This window comes from Antedon bifida, chromosome 1 (genome assembly GCF_963402885.1).
Source record: "Antedon bifida chromosome 1, ecAntBifi1.1, whole genome shotgun sequence".
NCBI classification, from domain to species: domain Eukaryota; kingdom Metazoa; phylum Echinodermata; class Crinoidea; order Comatulida; family Antedonidae; genus Antedon; species Antedon bifida.
Genome location: NC_136226.1, coordinates 32,440,145 through 32,461,005, shown reverse-complemented (window position 1 = coordinate 32,461,005; position 20,861 = coordinate 32,440,145). Strand labels below are relative to the sequence as shown.

The following is a 20,861-nucleotide window of genomic DNA, read 5'->3' as shown; positions in this document are numbered from 1 at the left end:
ATCTTAGTAAGTATCGGAAACATGGTATTCCAGTTGCATTGATTAATTGATTCACATTTTCTAGACAGACTCACCGAAAACATGGTATTCGATATGCTGTTTTTGTCCAGTACCAATACGTGACCATAATGGGCTACTTTATGTTTTCCCATGAAAACCTACAGAAATGTTCACTTTTTTCCATTGTACAATTAGGCCTAAGTTCTTAATTCAGTCTCATGTGCCAAAAATAGGTTGGTGTCGAGTACGTCAGATTCAGGAACGCGACGAGACGCCGCGCCTTTAAAAATACAAATCGTACAAAGATCCTCTCACGCCTCCTGATATCGGAAATATTTATTAATATGCAATGAGATTTTTATAGATCGACCAAAGCTCATTGGTAATGTTTCTGATTATAGTTATTAGACTGTAAAATCGTAAACAAAAAAATCTAAATCGTAAAGCTCTGTCTACACTATCAAACTTTATGTGACAAAAATGTGATGTGCCCATATGGACATGATGATGTCATATCACTACCATATTTGGGCACATCACACTTTTTTTTTGTCAAACTAGTTTGATAGTGTAGACAGAGCTTTAAGCTTGGAAATCAAAATTCAAATCAAAGTGTCACAGGTCACAGGTCACAGTGTCACAGGTCACAGTGTCACAGGTCACATTGTAGGTGATGTGTTGAGATTCACTGAGATGTTAAGATGTTATTTACCAAAGACTAACAGTACCTTGTTGGCTGGCCCTCTGAGTCTCGTTCGAATTATTCATCCCGGATATTATGACATCATTTTCAGATGATGATGTCGTCGTCATGGGAGTAGTTGGGGATAAAGACTTTTTTCCGATTGTTATCGTATACGATATTTGCGAAAGTCAGTTTCTGCTTCTAGACTTGTTTTGATAATTTTTTACGGAGGGGATGGAGAGGGGTTAACTATGGCCTACTATCAATATATGTTCATTTCACTCATCCATTACGATATAGGGATGGAGAGGGGTTAACTATGGCCTACTTTCAATATATGTTCATTTCATTCATCCATTACGATATAAACTTAACAAGGCAAACAACGGTCACAAATGTTTTTAGAAAGTCCCGCTTTTCACATTATCTTGTATGTGTTAAAATATCAGGGATATTTTAATATTTACCTTTAACATGACTAAGTTGTATTTTATGTTAAGAACATCAGTCAGCAGGCATGTTGACGCCATTCATAGCCCCATTGGTGCAAAGCTATCCTCATTGGGCTTCTTACACTGATCCGCAGGAATTCTATTAATCAGTCAATCGGCTGGGAAACACAACTTAACTTCCACGCTATTTCGATTGTTGACCATTCACTATTAATATCTCATTTTTAATTCTACGCCCTCCAAATCTGCAGAGAATGTTCATGTAGAGACGTTCCATAGTTAAATAGGCCTACACGCACTGGATTACGTCATTATTCCTCATTCCCAGGTCCGCATTTAGCAATTACGCAATCGGGAATAACACTGTTATCTCACTTCTTTCTCATCGTATGACGCACCAGATCGAATATGTTTCTAGTTGTCAAGGCAACGAAGTTAATTAAACTATCCACGTCGAACACAACGGATTTTTTATTTTCAATTTTCACCGATGTTTTTATTCGTAATTCGTAAATCAATGTGTTGTCTTTTTACTTTACTGCTTAAATGTTATGTTGTGTATTGCTATTGAATTCAGGTATGATAATCCCTACTGTTAATTGGCGGTTGTTGGAAAATAATGAAAATGTTCAATAATAATAGCATTAATTCGTCCTTCATTGAATACCATACATGTTTTCTTTCCTGTACCGTACCGTATACTATTTACTGTAATGTTTGAACGACATATAGGTTGCAAAGCTCTGTCTACACTATCAAACTGGTTTGACAAGAAAATGTGCCCATCATGGACATTATGATGTCATATCACTACCATATTTGGGCATATCACTACTATATTTGGGTAGACAGACCTTTACGCACAATGTCAGTACGGCGATCCTTCTAAAAATATACCCATGCACTTTTTTTACTCACGGTTGGTTGTTCTGTTTTACTATGCCAAACAACATTCAGGATATTGATAACCGTTATCACAAAAATGGGTTAATTGCTTATATTAGACATTTTTTCCCAAATTTACAACGATAATAGGCGTAGGCGAGGCATGATGTGAGGTAACCCACATTCTCTCATGTACACACAACCATAATGTGGTATGCTATTTGTAATCATTGATTTATTAACAATTAGGCCTACTGCATGTAATGTATTTTAACATCTGTAATTACCACGAACCCCACACGTTGGGAAGAATTTTAATATTTTTGTATGCGCAAAATTCATCACCCAAAATGGTACATATTTGTCAGTGATACACAACTCTTTCCGCTTACTAATGTTTCATCGGTATACCTACCTCTTACCAAGCATGAGAGCATGATGGTCTGAGACTTTTGTAGTCGTGACGTGTCTGTTTGACAACATTGTCACAGAATGTCAATGGTTTAACTGTTGATTCAACATAATTAATACTAGCAATGTTCTCATTTGGTACTGTGCGATGCAGAGACATCACCTGTCCGTACTAAATAAATGTTCTGATGTCTATTATGTTTTAACGCATGCACTTTTTGCCGCGTTACATAACCCAATAAACTTAACTATTTATGACCCGAAACCGTTTACAAAATTTATGCTTTTGATTTCTAAGGTATGTTAACCAGTCAAACAATAAACTAACCGTGACTGTGAACTTACGATAAACAATATAATATACATTATATATGGGCGGCCATTAGGGCCAAAATAGACAAACGTTTCCGTACGAACAATTCCGCTCCCGTAAGGCAAACTAATGGCGTTAAAGACACAATTCCTCGAGTGACAAACAAATATTGCCGTACGGACACACAAACACATTGCCATATGAACAAGTTGCCGTATGGTTAAATTGGCGTAAGGACAAACATTGGCGTAAGGACAAAAATTGGCGTAAGGACAAAAATTGCCGAAAGGACAAAATTGCCGAAAGGACAAAAATTGGCGTAAGGACAAAAATTGGCGTACGGTCTAACTAAATATAAACGTTGAGGGCAGCATAGTAATTTAAAACCACGTGACTGAAACCACTCTGTTGTGTCCAGTCCTGATGGGGAATAAAAACATAATCATGGAAGGCTTGTGTTAAGCTAGCCAACAATATAGGCCAGCCGACAATAAGCCAGCCCACTTTTATTTTTTCCAGCCAACAATAACTATGAAACACCGTTTGTGTATTTTTTACATTTTCAGTGTTACTTATGGTTTTTATGGTATTAGAAATGAAATATTTGTGAGAAAACGGCGGATTGCTCCTGGGAGTCACTTGGTGGGATTATACTAGGGTACCTCTTTAGTCCAGTAAAAGTTGGAATAGGCCTATGACCGCTGGTCCCGTTTACTCAGCCCTCATCTTTTAAATCTGAGTGTAACTCAATTACGATTTTTAATATTATAGTGAAATTTGATACTGTATTTGTGAGAAAACGGCGGATTGCTCCTGGGAGTTACTTGGTGGGATTATAGGCTACTAGGGTACCTCCTTAGTCGTCCAGTATAAGTTAAAGTAGGACCGCTGGTCCCGTTTACTCAGCATTTATCTTTTAAATCTGAGTGTAACTCAATTACGATTTTTAATATTATAGTGAAGTTTACTCAGCATTTATCTTTTGAATTTTATACTGTATTTGTGAGAAAACGGCGGATTTAAAAGATGAGGGCTGAGTAAACGGGACCAGTTGTCATACTCTAACTTTCACTGGACGACTAAGGAGGTACCCTAGTATAATCCCACCAAGTGACTCCCAGGAGCAATTCGCCGTTTTCTCACAAATAGCCTACAGTATAAAATTTCACTATATATAAAAAATCGTAATTGAGTTACACTCAGATTTTTAAAAGATAAATGCTGAGTAAACGGGACCAGTGGTCATACTTTAACTTATACTGGACGACCAAGGAGGTACCCTAGTATAATCCCACCAAGTAACTCCCATGAGCATTCCGCCGTTTTCTCACAAATACAGTATCAAATTTCACTATAATATTAAAAATCATAATTGAGTTACACTCAGATTTAAAAGATGAAGGCTGAGTAAACGGGAACACTACAGCGGTCCTACTCTAACTTATACTGGACGACTAAGGGTACCCTAGTATAATCCCACCAAGTGACTCCCAGGAGCAATCCGCCGTTTTTTCACAAATATTTAATTTCTAATACCATAAAAACCATAAGTAACACTGAAAATGTAAAAAATACACAAACGGTGTTTCATAGTTATTGTTGTGGCTGGAAAAAATAAAAGTGGGAAGGCTTATTGTCGGCTGGCCTATATTGTTGGCCTTTCATGATTATGGTTTTATTTCTTATCAGGACTGGACACACAGAGTGGTTTCAGTCACGTGGTTTTAAATTACTATACTGCCCTCAACGTTTGTATTTAGTTAGACTGTACGCCAATTTTTGTCCTTTCGGCAATTTTGTCCTTTCGGCAATTTTTGTCCTTACGCCAATTTTTGTCCTTACGCCAATGTTTGTCCTTACGCCAATTTAACCATACGGCAATTTGTTCATATGGCAATGTGTTTGTGTGTCCGTACGGCAATATTTGTTTGTCACTCGAGGAATTATGTCTTTAACGCCATTAGTTTGCCTTACGGGAGCGGAATTGTTCGTACGGCAACGTTTGTCTATTTTGGCCCTAATGGCCGCCCATAATTATATAGACCACGAGACTGAATTGTTTGTTAAACATTGATGTGATGCATAAATGCCGTCACGTTTAGGCTTGTTCCCCATTGGACACGACGCAACAGTGTAGGCGCAATGAGTTGACCAATCACAAGCGGCAGTTCGAGAGATCCATCTCACGTCATGATTTTTCAAATTATTTGGGGCGCGCTTATACGTTCTTCTGTTGCGTCCAGGATGTCGGTTCCCACGCAACGTAGGGACGACGCGTAACCCAAGTTTTAACCAATCAAAAGCGTTGGATCAGTTTAGAAATTGTTTTCCGTTAACATAAATATATTGTGTGAGAATATATTGTCAATCAGCATGATATATTGTTGTACAATTATGCAACCACCATAATCGTTTTCATAAGTCTTTTTTTAAGATTCAGAGCACGAAGCTAAGGAGGTCTGGTTGGCCACACAAGGAATTCAACGTGCAGGCACCACCACCTTACAACGCGTTAGTTTAAACCACCTGAACTCCTATTTTTTCCATTTGTATTGCCTTTACAAACAGCACATCGTAAAAACAATTTTAGAGTTAAGTCAGGATTTGAAACTAAGCCCGAAATGTGAACCCGTCAATAACATGAACACGTACAGATTGACGTTAAATTCCTTAATTTAATCCTGATTGTACGATAGTCGTGACATGTGTAGCGTTGTACCAAGATGAAATTGGGCTTTAACATTGTTGTGCCCTTAATTAGTTCACCTGGTAAAAATAGGTCACAGCGTTGTTTTCTTTCTTTCGCCAACATGAGCTATTAGTTACTGTGTGTGTAATACGTCATTTTTTATTTACCGGTAACGTATAATTCATGTTGACAAAGAAAGACAATTTTAACAACATACAATTAAGTAGGCCGGTAGTGTCGATGCGTTTTATAACTACTTAGTTTTCAAAGAAAATGTTATAATAATTCAATTCAATTAATAATATCCTTAATTAAATTGAAATATCTAGCAATTTAAAGCAAACATTATTTCATACTAGTGGTTTTTCGTTCTTCAACTGAGAACATAAAGTTCAAGTTTAGTACTTTAGTACTTCCCCCGAAATATTGACATTCATTTTATATTTGTTTGTATGGAAGTATGTTAAATTGTTCACATTGATTGACTAGGCGCCATACGCCATGCGCCTCGTTTTAATAGTCTCAAAGGGACCAGACCCTTTTCATCGGATGACACGTGTATTACGGTAATATATCGTGAAGTACGGTAGCTCACACGGAACTCATGGGTCCATGATCAAATATCTTACGCAAACACAGATGTTACGCGATCCACCTTTTCTCATGAACATGACACCTAAGTTATATTAAACAAATATTGTGTTAATAAAATTCTGTTGTTTCAGAATTTATAAATTTATAAATGTGCCGTACTGGTGGTATATTGGTCTTTGGTCTTAATGTTATGTGTCATTTTACCGTTGTTATATATGTTAATTTAAGTACGCGTGCTTAGGGCCAATGTGTTATTCTCAAAAGCCATGTTAGGACATGACTGTCAAATCATGTTTAATTTAAGTAAGTCTGAATTGTTTGGCCAGGACATTACATTTTCCTTCCGTCATCCGGACCATTAGGCCTACCCTATTTTAACTTTTGGTGAAAGATTTGATTTATTGTAGGCCTACGTTAATGTGCTTATTTTCCGTAGATACATTTTTATTAGGCATAATTTCGTCATTTTAACAGTGGTCATAAACAATGTCTTACTATTTGCGCAGGTGTACTTCATGTCGAAGTTTTAGTTTCAATTGCTTGCCCAGTTGTAGGCCTACTTCTATATAGGCCTACTATTTATGGACATATTCCCTTTTCATAAAATTATGAATCGCTAGAGAAACTGTAATTAGTGGTTTCTGTTGTTGTACCGCCATATGACAAGCCATTTGATAATTTACCTTTGTGATGAAATGTATGAGGAGCCTATTCACACAAGCTTTGCTTTCTTTAAGGCTCCTCCACGTTATACTTATATATTTGTAAAGTGAAATAAATAAATGAAATGAAAGTAGGCCTACATTTTCAGAGGTAAAATGGCTTGTCGTACATCTGGTCATGCCTGACTGATAGTTCGTTGCCATCGTGATGACGCGCCGTCTATTTCGGAAAATAAAAAAAAAATAATTTTCCTGAACCATATTTTACCCCTTATAACGTAAAACAATGTTTCGAAGCACTTAAATCATTTTGTTGGAGCAGTCACACTACTGTCACAGGTTTATGATATATGACCAATAATTGGCCAATTATTGGCCTTGTCATATAATAACTATATAGAATGTTTATTTATTTTTTTAATTGTTGTAAATCAAATTCATAACAAATGTTGAAATAAACATTTGTGATTGGTATGAGGAACTAAGAATTTAGTTACAGAAAGAAACACTGTTATGCGTTGAGAAGAAAGGGTTTGTCACAAGCACTATCAAACTAGTTTGACAAAAAAAGTGCCCAAATATGGTGGTGATATGCCCAAATATGGGCACATTTTTGTTGTCACATAAAATGTAATAGTGTAGATAGAGCTTAAAGCTTGGTTGCCACAGAGACGCGACACAATAATGACGAAACGCAACGTAAGTGATTTGACCAATCAAAAGCGATGGATTATTCGAACAGTGACTTGTCATTGGTCAACTCGCCTGCGTTACGCGTACGTCATTGTGTTGCGTCTCTAGTGGTAACCACGCTTAACTTTCCTGATCAGGGTACTGTATCAACGGGAAGTAGAACCTCGCATCAATTGGTGACAAAGAACGCTGTTTTTGTCGATAGTACTTTGTTGATATCTTAATTCCGGCGACGCATCACAGCTTACGTTCCTGGTAACCTTTGGTATTTTACTAAAATCGATTATTCGATATGATATCAATGGCATTTACCCGTAATTGTTCAAAATAACCGCAATAAGGGATTGGCTTACCAAATAACTTGAGGACATTTTAATTGACAATACCGCTGACGTCATAAACTGTATTCATTGTAATAACGCGAACATGAAACGGGCACACGCATCAATAATGTGTCAAAACATACAATATTACAAAAATATAAGAAATAAACACGAAAAATTAAAATTCTTTGACATTTTAGAAACTAAATAATTTAATGAAGTCAATAAGCAGGACATTTACCTGTATCTCTTTACAAACTAAATATTGTTATCATGTTTTCATTGATATACCATCTATAAATAGTAACATAGGCTATAAATAGAACATCATATAATTAGCCGACATTGTGTAAATGCACTGATCGTGGCGGCACCCAATAACATTGGTATCACGGGAGGCGTGGGGTGTCTGAGTCTGAACGCATGGTGGTAAGACTAATATTTTTTATTACCATATAATATATAGATTGGTTTATAAATTTATTTTCTTTCTTAGTAAGAACCATGGAACCTATAGAGCTATAATAATAGTTATAAAATAAACATATCGATGTCTCTAGGATGACGTTTATTAAATGCGACAGAGGTAACAATGTACCGCGCATGCGAACTAAAGCTTGGTTACCAAGCAACGCAAGGACGTAAGCCGCAACAGGTGAATTGACCAATCACAAGCGCAGAGTCGTCGCCTGTAAAGCTTAGTTTCCACTAGAGACACAACGCAAGGGTGTAGGCGCAAGCGGGTTGACCAATCACAAGCGACAGTTCAGATAATACATCGTCATTGGTCAATCACATACATTGCGCTTTACGTCCTTGCGTTGCGTCTCTAGTGGGAACCAAGCTTGTGTCTTGAGTGAAAAGAGTTGTCCATATTTGAACATTTTGTTACCATTGAGCATCCAGTGGTGGGCATCTGTATAGGTTTCTGGTTGGCAGTCGCGTTTTCCTTCTTGCATTTCTCTCTCAACGCCGTGCTCGGTTACCTTAGGCAACAAGTTCGAATTCGTACAGTGTGGATGGATTTCTGCTGTCTGATATAAAATTTACTTTCATGTTTTTTCTGCCATGCCAATTTCCTCTCAATTTCCGAGAGGGCTAAATAAAAGTATAAGTAGGGAATTAATGTAACCTTGAAAAATAAAACGAAAGGGCAACATTTTCCCTTGCGTCATCATCTTATCTTTTATTTATTGTGACAAAATGATATTTAAAATGTGTGATTTCTCTATTACGCATAATCATTTTCACAAATCTGGCTGTGAGATGACAACAAATTAAAAGTAGTTAAAATGTCTGCATAGACAGAATGTTATATGCCATAAATAAATAATGATGACGATAGCTTGGGTCTACTCGATATTTACTCATATTATCATTTGTATTATATGTATTATATTATGTATTATATTATGTATTATATTATGTATTATATTACTCATTTGCCATATTATTTGGCTACTGGCTTTTTGGTTGCACATACCAGTACTCGAGAAAAGAATGTTAAGTGTAGACAAACATTATACAAGATAATAGCGGTCTGTCCATGACCAAGCTAAATGCATTCAATTAAAGAGATAGGTAATTATTTTTATATTTAACATGATTGCAGTCTTTGCGTGTACATGCGACGCAAACTCGTTTTACAGCGCAATCGCACACAGACGCATTTGTTGAAACTAATTTGTTTCTTCATTGCTTCTACGTGAGAAGCAAATTGTATTAAGCTTTGTCTACACTATAAAACTAGTTTGAAAAAAAAAGGGGGTGGTATTCCCAAATATGGTAGTGATATGACATCTTCTTCTTCTTCTTCTTCATGTACTATGTCCTTCAAGAACGTTGGCGGTTATAGCTTTCCAGATAGTCCGGTTCTCAGCGACTCTGAAAACTTCTTCAAAATTCAGTTTGAGTTCTTTTGCAATCCTTTCTATAAACATAGCTCTTCGATTTCCTCTTTCTTTCAATCTTTAAAATGGAGGAAATATAATTTTTAATTTTTAATTTTCTGCTCAGAAAGAAAAAACTGGAACATTTAATTTTAACAGGGAAGATATGACATCATCATGTCCATATGGACACCCTACTTCAGGTAAACATTATTACACCGTGACACAACAACATTGGTATAATATAAATTAGGCATATCAATGTAATTTAATTTCCTTTCAAGTTACGTACTTTGTTCATAAATACTCAGTTATCTCAAATAATACCATTTGATTTACAGTATGTCGTATGGCCATTCTGATCACAAATAAGTCATTATCATAGATAATAATAGAAGCCATGAGAAGAATGAGTTTGATTCAAAAATAGTTAATTAACCTCGTTCTCTGACCTTAAGTCAATAATATATTGTGTATTTTATAATGGTTCATATTTTAATAAGGTTTATCGCAAATAGCTTGCTTTCTCGAGAAGAACGTCATTGCACAATGCATGGTGGAAAGGGTTTGGGCGCAAACGTCACGACGCGTACGTATAAACAACAAATCACGTACGTGCGCGTCGTGACGTTTGCTCCCAAACCCTTCCCATCATGCGTCGCGCACGCTATTTGGTTGGTAACAAGCAAAATATCGAGACACTATTAACGAGATACACTATTTTAAATATTTTTGCAGCGTCACCAATTTGTCATTATTTTGCATTCGTATTATTATTAGTAAGGATTAATGTTTTCCGTAGTTGGCTCGGCACACGATTTCATTCACACTAATCGTGTTTTCAATAATTCTCTTCATTTCGACAGATTCAGATTAACTTTAGTAAAAACATACAATATTGTATCAGCTTGAAGAACTATGTGAGGTAACCATTATTCGGCTTGGAAATAAAATAACCAATTTCCAAATTTCAACGGACCTATTGATGACAAAATGAAAAATAAATACATTTTTATTGCTTCCAATTCCATGAATTAAATTGGAATTTAAAAAAATTAATTTTATATTTCGTCTTTTCGTAATTTTGAGTTTCAAAAGTGCTTATTAGGCATTCGCGAGACAGTGAAATTTTGTACCATTTGTGTCGTAAACCCGTTTAATTCTAGAAGGTTAAGGTCTTATATGAGCCGCTAATTGACATAATTTTGTGATAAATTAAGTTTAAAATGCAGGTTGCTCGTGTCTATAGAAGAAATAATCAATAAGGTTAAATAGTAAACGAGACCTTGGTTCAATGGTGTTAAAACGATTACCAAGTCCTCCTAATGCACGCTTACGATCTGCCGAATTTCAGACAAATTCCGTAACGCACGGTTTGACGGTTTGTATACGCCTTTTCTGTCATCTGTTTCTGTCTTTGTAATCTTATCCATTAGTTCCTCTGTGTGTTTCACATTATATCTATCAGTTCATCCCGTTTGAGACTTTGAATGCATCGTTTTACTCCTAAACGTCGATACCGTCCAAACTCGTCAGTCCACACGATGGAGTACAGTGTATAGATAATTAGTTGCTTCATTAGATAACTTATTGTTTCTATAACAAAAGCCATGAAAAGAATTGATACTTTTTGCTGCTGCGTGTCGCTGTGTTTCCTTAGTGTTATTTAGTTGGCCACCTGGGGAGAACATTAATGTTGTTTGTGATAATTTTGGAATGTTGTTAAAGTTGTATTGGAATGTTTGTAGGCCTGCTGGTAGTTGGTAAGTACACTTTAAACATAAGTAAGAGACTCCCTGATCATTTATTTTAACTACGACCAAATTAAAGTAACGTATACAATTGTATATATTTCCCCAGTTGTGTGCTATATGCATATAACAACATGTATGTTGGTGCCAGATTTCTATGATACAGTTCACTACCATCACTGGTATAGATGTGCCTGTATTCTCCAAGTAGTATATCAATGAAAGCATGGATCTAATAGAAATATTTGTATTTAAATTGATCCCCTTCAACATTACCTTTTGGGTAATACAGCTTTGTATTCGTGAATAATGGTATATACCTACTTATGTCCACGAAGAGAAAGCAATAAGCAATACAATAATTATTTTATTTATTTACAAAAACTCGTTTATAGGTTTTTTAAATTTGAATATACTAATTTGTATAATTGCTGTAAACACTACATTGTATTGTTTGCTGCGTGAGATGCTATATCAACAGATTGCCTTAGACAACCAACCGTCCATATTTTCACACATTTCATAGAATAGACCAAGATGCTTTTCACTTCAATGTGACGTGATTATTGAATTCCGTTGATATTGATGTTCGTTAATTACTTCTCCTCCTGACTCTGTGTCGCCATTAAAGCCTCGTTGCTTTTCTGGTATTTACTACTATTATTATATATATTGTATTTACTACTATTATTATATTGTATCTAACAACATTACTGTGACGTAGACTACTCCAACATAGGCCACGTGGCGGAAGATTCGAAATCACCCATTATATATATTAGCACATTCAGGGTTGAATGGGATATGGGCATTATTTACGGGACTTATTTTACTTCCGACCAGGATTAAATTCCAATTATACTGAGTAGGCCTATATATAAACACAACAGGCACAGAACATGAATTCTAAACCGCCCGGTGATATACTGAAATTTAATGAATTAAATTAAAACGATAAAGATGAGGAAATCTGCCCCAACTGAGGTTCGAACCCGGAACCTTCTGCTTGGTATGCAGATGTCCTATAGGCCTATATAAACTTTTCACGAGACTGGTGTATACAGCACAACCCGTTCAATCAACATTGATTGTTTTTACTCAAGTTCGCGATATTATAAAATAGTGATAATTAAGTAGCATTTGTATTAAGAATGTAAAATGGATCTGAACCATATCTGAGGATCATAGAGTATGTAACGGGTGAATATCTTGAATTGTATCGGATTGTTTGCCACAGCAGTACATTAACAAGCCAATTTATACTAATCTCGTGTAATTAACTTTTATGTATTGTCATTGTTGAGTCAAAATGTCGACACTTTTCAATTTCAAATATTGCTATGAGTTTGATCTTTGTGACCGGTAGTAATTTGATCAAGTATACTTGTTATGAGTGTCACAAAGATCAATTTAGACGAGATTATTATTATAAACTTTCACTAACCAAATTCGTGCAAAGAGTTTTGAACAAAATATCTGAATTTATGGCTGCAAGGTCAAGATGAAATTCAGAAAGAATGTGACGTAGTGAATGAATGGAATGTGTGTGGAAGACGAACATCTGCGGCAAGAATTGGCAATTGTAGCCTACACTCCTCAATATTAATATTAGGTTTGATGTAACTCTCGACATCAGGCCTAAAAGTATTATTAAATTCAACAGCACACATGAGCTGTTGATTTGGTTCAACCTAGGGAGGAAATTATCTATATAATATACCCCTCTTAAAAAACGGAACGACAATTTTGACTTCCAAAGGTCCTCCTTAAATAAGAGAATGTTTGCTTGATGAATAAAGAAACAAAAATGGTCTTTATGGTATCGATTCAAAGTTTGTCCGGGTATATCATAAATTAAATAAATCTAGAATCTTTTGACATTTATTTATCTGTCATTTACTGTTGGTGTAGCGCCCTTCTGGCATACAGTCACGGCTGTGGTTTGAGTTAGGAAGCAATCGGCCTGTGGCGTAATACTGAGGTTAGAGCTAAGCAAAGAAAATTGTGAAATGTTTTAGATTATTTCAGTTCGTGGTTAGATCTATTGTAATCCTTTCTGTTCATGTTCTTAAACGTTAATTTCTTGAAGCTCCTTGGAATGTTAATACAATATTCGATAATTTCACTTATGAAGCAAGTAGGTTAATATTGTCTGAGTTGAAGACTGAGACAACGGGTGTGTCATGTCTGGTCTTAATTAAACCTTACCATTGACCCTGATGCAACAGGCCTTAACTCTCTCCTCCTTCTCCCGATAGGCAAAATGTTTCGATCTTGTCTACGTCACCTTTCGACCCGAACATAGTAACCAATACGTGATACACTAACAAGAGCAGAATGCTCAACGATTGGTTCACACTTTGACGCACGCAACAAAGTACGCGCAACGCGATGGATTATCCGAACATTCTTGTGTGTGTTGAGCTTACGTCCTTGCGTTGCGTCCTAGTGGGAACCAGGCTTAACCAACCGTGTATTTAATGCTAGGCCTACATCATGGATTGTGACATCACTGGCCGTTTCAATTCCATGGTGGAGGAAGTAGATTTGTCATTGCCGGATCAACTGTGATTCTTTCCTTTACTGTCTCGTGTGGGAGTCAATTTTATACGTATTTCGCGTGCCTCGAAATTAGTCATGTAGGCCTATACCAATTACGAAATATCCATAGTTTGATACTAAGACATGCATTTTGCAATAGCTACACTCTCTGTTTCACAATCACCTGTAATACATAACATTCTCACACAGTATCAAATATATATTTTGTTTTATTTATGTGATTCAAACAGTATGATAGGGCCTAGTGTGTACAATCGGTACATTCAATACTAAAAAAGGTTTAAATCCAAATAAGTGTAATTGTACATAAACACATATTTCCTCACCTTTATCAGAATCTGTCCCTGTACAGATGCCACCAAGCGAATAATGATTCCTTAATGCAATAATACATTTTAATCTTGTATTTACATTACCATATACTGTGTAAGTGTGTTCTTAAAAGAGTGATCGGTAGTAAGCCTGTTTAATTCAAGCATGTACTTAATCAATTAATTAACATGAATCATTGGTTGACGACATACCTATACTCATGGTTTGTCATACTTAGTACTGACTCATCTTAAGAAGGCTGCTATAGGCAAAATGATATTATTAGATTAGAATAAACTTCATTATTTTCGATGAATGTACCTGTTAGCTCAGTCGGAACAGCGCTCTTTTTAATTCATGTATATCTGTCAAATACGTGTTTCATTGGTTGTCATGTTTAACACTTTGGGGGTGACACCGGTATATTATTTTTGTATTGGTACATTTTGAGAGATGCTTACACTTGTTTTGCCTAGTTGTACTTCATTAAACATTTCGTAATTATTCAACCAAAAATATATATAAAATTTCCTAAATGTTAAACATTGTAAATTGTTATTATTTAGAAGCTTTTCTCAATCAGACCCCCAAACAAAACAAGATACAGTATTTGATTTAGGAAATATATTCCAGGTGGAATGCCATCCTGAGATGAGTAGTAGTAATTAGTACAGTTGTGTTGTTTTTTTAAACCAATTTATACGTAATTTTACTTTCTATGGACCAGAGATTCCGAAATAAAAGATTGAATGAATGAATAACATAAATTGTACAGAGAATGAACGTATTATTATTGTATCCGTTCATCTTGAGTATCTGCAGTATTTAATAATAATAATAATATCCAGATACGTTCCCATGGATATTAGCAACAATATCAACACCATACCATCTTCTCATTAGTGGCACGCTCGGGTCAAATTCGACTAGAAAAGTTCACAAAATTAAACGACGAATAGATAAGATAAATATAATCTAAAAGCAACAACCTGTAGCATAGATGCAACGCATTCCGATCAGTATCTGCATCTACATATTACAAATGTATTACACTGATTAAGTGTAGGCTTACTGTTTGAGGCAACAATAGCAGAAGTTATCCGAATGTCCTCGGGTTAAAAGACCGCTGGCTCCTCCTAAGATTATTCTGACATTTAGCAATATCCTGAGAATTTTATTTTCACATACATACGAAAAGGAGAATAATTAGAATTGTGCGTAACACAGTTTTTTAGTGTTCATTTTAGGCAATTTAATTCTAGATTATAGTGATACGTATTTTTATCGCTGAAATCTATACATTTACACAGTAGAAATGCTCTGCAGCTGCGGTGACTTTGGTTGTAGAAGTTTCTTTTTTTAAACAAGCTATGTTAAAAATATGATATTGAAAAGGAATCGAATTTTGTCCACATACGCGCTCCATATTGACCTGGTTACCCTGTATGGAGATTCATGAAAAATCAATCGTCGTAAAACTTTCTTAAAATTAAAAACTATGTGGGAGGTACAATGTCCATTCTGGTGGTAGATCCAAGCCATCAAAAATTAATTTAACATCGTTAAATCTCGCATTTAATTTTTTCTTCTCTCGAAATGTTATATAATGTAGGCCGCCGTCAGATATCCAGTAGCCTAGATATAAAGACTTTTTTCTAGGATAGAAACTAAACATAAAAAAGGTTGCTACATCAGTTTAAAAGTTGTATGTTACATCGTACCTTCATTTTGTTGAAGGTTTAGAATTTAGATGTTGTTAAAATTTAAAATATTCAATTTGTAGAAAAGTTTTACTCGCAGTGTGACCAGTCAGCCCTACAGCTAATTCTGGCTCCATAAGACTTTTGGACATGGTCATCTGGAAGCCTATGGTCATCTGGAGGAGCGCCTATGGTCTCAATTCAAACCACCAGCAGGACAGGTGCAACAACATTCACACAGGTGTACTTTTGTCCAAATTTAGCAATTTGCAGCAAGGTGCCATTATTCATTACACAACCAGTCTATACTTTGATGATACACATTAGCAACAAATATATGCCTACTGTTCACATTTTGTTATTAAAGATGATATATCGGATCTTCTTTAAGATTACTGTTGTGAAATATTCAACCATCCGCTGTCATTTAACACATTTTGTATATCATAAAATCTATTAAACCATGTTATAATTGTTCATTACCTGGCGTAGGCCTAATTAAAAAAAAATGTTTCTGGCGGTTAGTTGTGGTAGATCATCTATTAATAAAAGTAACGGCACAAAAGCATTACCGTAGTCAATAACTACCGTACCTATTGTTATATTATTGGTTTATTCAGAAAAAGACGAATTTATTCTGTAAGCTTCTTGAAAAAGTTTTTAATTGCATGCCAAAAATGACAGTTAAAGCAAATAATACCATTTAAAGTATTAAACCCTTACGATACTATTTACAGCCTCATATGTGTTGTTAACACAGAGTGGGTAATGAATATGTCTGTTTTGATTGGTGGTAGTGCTTTCGCGTGTCATACTCCTTTTAGGTAGTAAGGGTGCTTAGATCGATACAGCACTCGGCAGTAGGCGTGACACACTGTCATGTGAGGGCAGCAGACTTTGCTCCATATATTTAGTAAGTGGTGAATCTATCAAACAGTGTAACTTACTAAGTGAGTCTCATTTAGTACTATGAACATCACACAGTGAGCTTACCTTACTTACTCCTCAAGTCAAGATATATCATTCAAGTATATATTTCTCCTTGGTTACTTTCCACACAGAACCTGTATAACTCTTTCGTATATCTCTATTGGATTTTTATTATATCATCGTTGTTTCGTTCTTTTTTAAACAAACAGATCTACATTTGGAAACTAACATCACTTGGACTTATTATGGATTTTAAGAAAATGCAGTTAAATAAGGATTTCTACACGTAGGGATTACGTTATGTCAGCTACATGGAGGTTCGCATGGTAAAACAGTTTTTTTTTTATTACTTTTACAAATTGTAATTATTGCTCATTTTTTGTTTGTTGTTTGCGGTTGCCTTGGAAACGTACGCGATTCTTTACATTTTATGTGATATTTAACATGATTTTTAATTTAAATGTCTGTATACGTGGATATACATGTAACAACTGGTGTGGTGTGGCGATATAATTATGTAATAGTTTTGTATTCATCCATTATCTTTAGCATGTTGGCTAATCGACTAGAGTAGGTAAAATAGTTGATTGGCGCGCTGTGTAAAACCATTAATTTTCAAAATTTGAGTAAGATTAAGAATTAAATTTGCTCTCGTCGTCTCGTTGTCATCTTATTCTATGACAAAGAGTCTATTTAGCAATCTGAGGAAACCTAGAAGGACAAACCATAATTGGTTTTCCTTCTAAACACAACGACATATCACATTAATTTCATATTGTTCTTCGGTAGCCTATGGTAACGCGCGTATTGTAATACGCAATAGCGCATTCGGAAGTGCGTATGTATTGTACTGAGAACGTACAGAAATGCGTATTGGTTTACGCGTACGCGTTTCTGAATTTACCCCCTGTATACGGAAGCGCGTAATGTACGCATTTCCGTTTTTTGTTTTATGCGCGTTACTATTTTTACCATTATGTTCGTGTAAATACTGTAATCATTAATATCAGTAATGGAATTTATTACGATAAAAAATTAAAGGAAGCTTTAAAAATAATGTGAGGAGGAACGTAAATGTGTTTGTTGATCATCCTACAATATTTGCTCTTCGAGTTCAAATACATTCCGATGTGTACGTCGTCGACGGTCTGGTTAGTAAAGATTAAAGCAACACATTTTATCCAACTTTTAATTCTATTTTTGGTTGTTAATACAATTTGTGTATGAATCTCATAAATCTAGTCATTCAAGCTATTAATATATCAATTTGTAAGATATTATTATTTGTATTAAATTTGTATCCTTGATTGATTAAAAAAACGTCAGTGATTATGCAAAACGCGTTACAAGTGGAAATGAAACGGAAATAATGATTGTAATATATTGATACAGTTATAATAATAATTACGGTATACTAATCTTAACATACTATAATTGTTATTTTCACTGTACCTTTCATATCGTTCTATTCTTTATTTTACCCCATTTAGTTTGTTTACTTTATGGTCTATATTATTTACTAATACATACACGCGTCGTAGGCGTGTGACTCGAATTAGCTAACAAGTGTCGCAAAAAAAGTAATTTTAAAATATTTTAATTTATTTGTAAATAACATTATGTATAAATACATTATCTTAAGTACACATATGAGTCGCAATTGAATTAAAAGAGTTTTGTGTCTAATTTTAAGTTGTAATGTATATCAAATTTCGATCAGGTGGCTGTACTCTTGGTCGAGTTTGGTAGTATAATCATTCTCCGCCGATAAGTCTGCACTTACACCGTCTTAAGGCAGGTCTATTAAGTCCTGCATTTATAGCAGTTTTTAAATTGTATTATGACATTCAAAAACATACTAACTGGAGAAAATGCTGCAGTTAATCTCACTTAATGCTATAGGGCCTATACTAACATTATGCTGATCTGTGTACAAATGCTGCAGTTAATGTCACTAAATACTATCTAACATTATGCTGATCTGTGTACAAATGCTGCAGTTAATGTCACTAAATACTTTATTAACATTAAGCTGATCTGTGTACAAATGACCCCGATCTCTTGAAGGGTGTTGCCATGACAACGTGATGCCTACTGATTCGAAACTTCCGACAGTAAAATAGTTCAGATGCTAGCCTACAGAATTTGACGACTTAGGCTACTTTGATTTTGAATAATAACGTTGTTTAGATTCACACTCACAAGCTGTTATGTATTGTAAAGGAAAATGATAATTTCACACACACAGCGGCAATACGTAGCAGAAAGTGTTTGATACAACATTGTAATGTTAATAAAAGCATCGTAACATTGTACATCCGGTGTTGTTCTCTAAATAACCGTGGATCGATCCACACCAATTTGTCCATCCAATTAAATTAATCCTCATTAGAAAGTACGTATTATATTCTACATGTGTATGTATACCAAACAATACTGTATTGTATGTCTTGAGTGTATGATGATCATTGGGCTAATAAAATAGGCTAATAACACCGGTAAATTTACAGCATACTTTAAATTTGAAAAATGTTATAAAAAGCTTGTGTTTATAATCGTTAAGTTTATTTGCGTGCTGCTATAAACTGCGTTATAAATACTACATTAAATGCATGGAATATTTCGTCGATATCGTAGAGTATGACGTGGTTATAGGTGTATTAACCCGATTACTGTATATAGCACACGTTAAGTGTAACAGGCAAGGTAGTTATGCTGACACAATTTATTTGAACATTTTATCAGGAATGTTTTCGACTAAAGCTCTTGTCTACTTTATGTGACAAAAAATGTGATGAGCCAATATATGGACATGATATCACTACCATATTTGGGCATATCACTATCATATTTGGACACATCACACTTTTTTTGTCAAACTAGTTTTATAGCGAAGACAGAGATTAAGGTCTTTCTCAATGTATACGACTTCGTTATACCATGGAGGAATGGTAAGAAATGCCTGATAAGAAAAGAAATTATAGTACTTCGCTTTCGAATTGGGTTTAATATTCAAATGTTCACATAGTGTATAACACTCGAATTTTATTTTTATTGCGATATAGGCCTATAGACAAAATGCCAGTCATTGTTGTCGTGTGTATGTTGACAATGATTTTGACCAAATAAATGAATACATGCTTACACAAACTTCGCAAAGAAAACACACATGAGCATTATCATTTCACAGCCTGTGTTGTTACCTTCGTGACGTTCTTTAATTATAATTATAATTTTTCTTTCTACAATTACCGGTGGAAATTATTGCACAATTCACTATTGAGATTAGTTAACTACTAACACAGAGCGTCCCTTGTAACTTCGATAATTCATTCGTTAGCAAGTTTGAAAACAAACTTAATTTCGGCAATATAACTCGTTTATTTGTCTAGGTTTCTGCACGAAACATTTCGTGTGTGTTGACAGTGAAATATGTTCTCGGTAGCCAATCCGGCATAATATGATGAGTGGCGATTGAGACCTAGACAAACCTCTCCTGATTTCGTCACTTAAAATTGTCGTTTGAAGTGTCCCGTATTGGTGACATGACGCGTGTCTCTTCTTCACCGTCTCTTTAGCAGACGTGACAGTAGTCAATTCACTATGTTATTCAAGTTTTAGGTAAACATCGCTGAGCAAATTCCTTTCGTATTAATTGGCGATGAAAGACTGGAATACTTTGCTTTAACCGACTTTTTAAACCATTGGCATTAGGCTCGCCTTGGTATTTGTTCGTTTGCGCTTTAAAGAGTGGAGAGCGTATCGTTCGCTAACAGAACAGAAAAGTTTTGTTATTTTAGAAGATTCTAGAATAAATACCATATGCTAATATATCCAATGTGTTAAACTCGAGTCGGACAATATAGGCCTACTTAAAATCAAAAATAAATGTATTGATTATTTTGAACCGGGATTAGTGAAATTACAACTTGTTTTAAATGTCACTCTTCCCTTTTTTTAACAACAGTTTTCTGAGTGTTCATGGAATCCCATAATGCCTCACAAAGATG

At 35.1% G+C, this 20,861-nt stretch overlaps 1 protein-coding gene across 3 annotated transcripts in view; it reads left to right on the top strand.

Annotated features, from left to right (window-relative positions):
• The window catches only part of LOC144850802 (neurotrophin-3-like), a 39,133-nt gene that overhangs the window by 13,438 nt on the left and 4,834 nt on the right, over nucleotides 1-20,861 (top strand). For 2 of the 3 annotated variants that reach the window (XM_078708259.1, XM_078708268.1), the window contains exon 2: nucleotides 17,061-17,177. In XM_078708259.1, the coding sequence (XP_078564385.1) occupies nucleotides 17,163-17,177 (15 nt within the window). In that variant the 5' untranslated portion in view covers nucleotides 17,061-17,162. Of the gene's footprint in view, nucleotides 1-16,860; nucleotides 17,178-20,861 lie in introns of those variants that run through there. The other variant, XM_078708250.1, reaches the window with a different exon arrangement.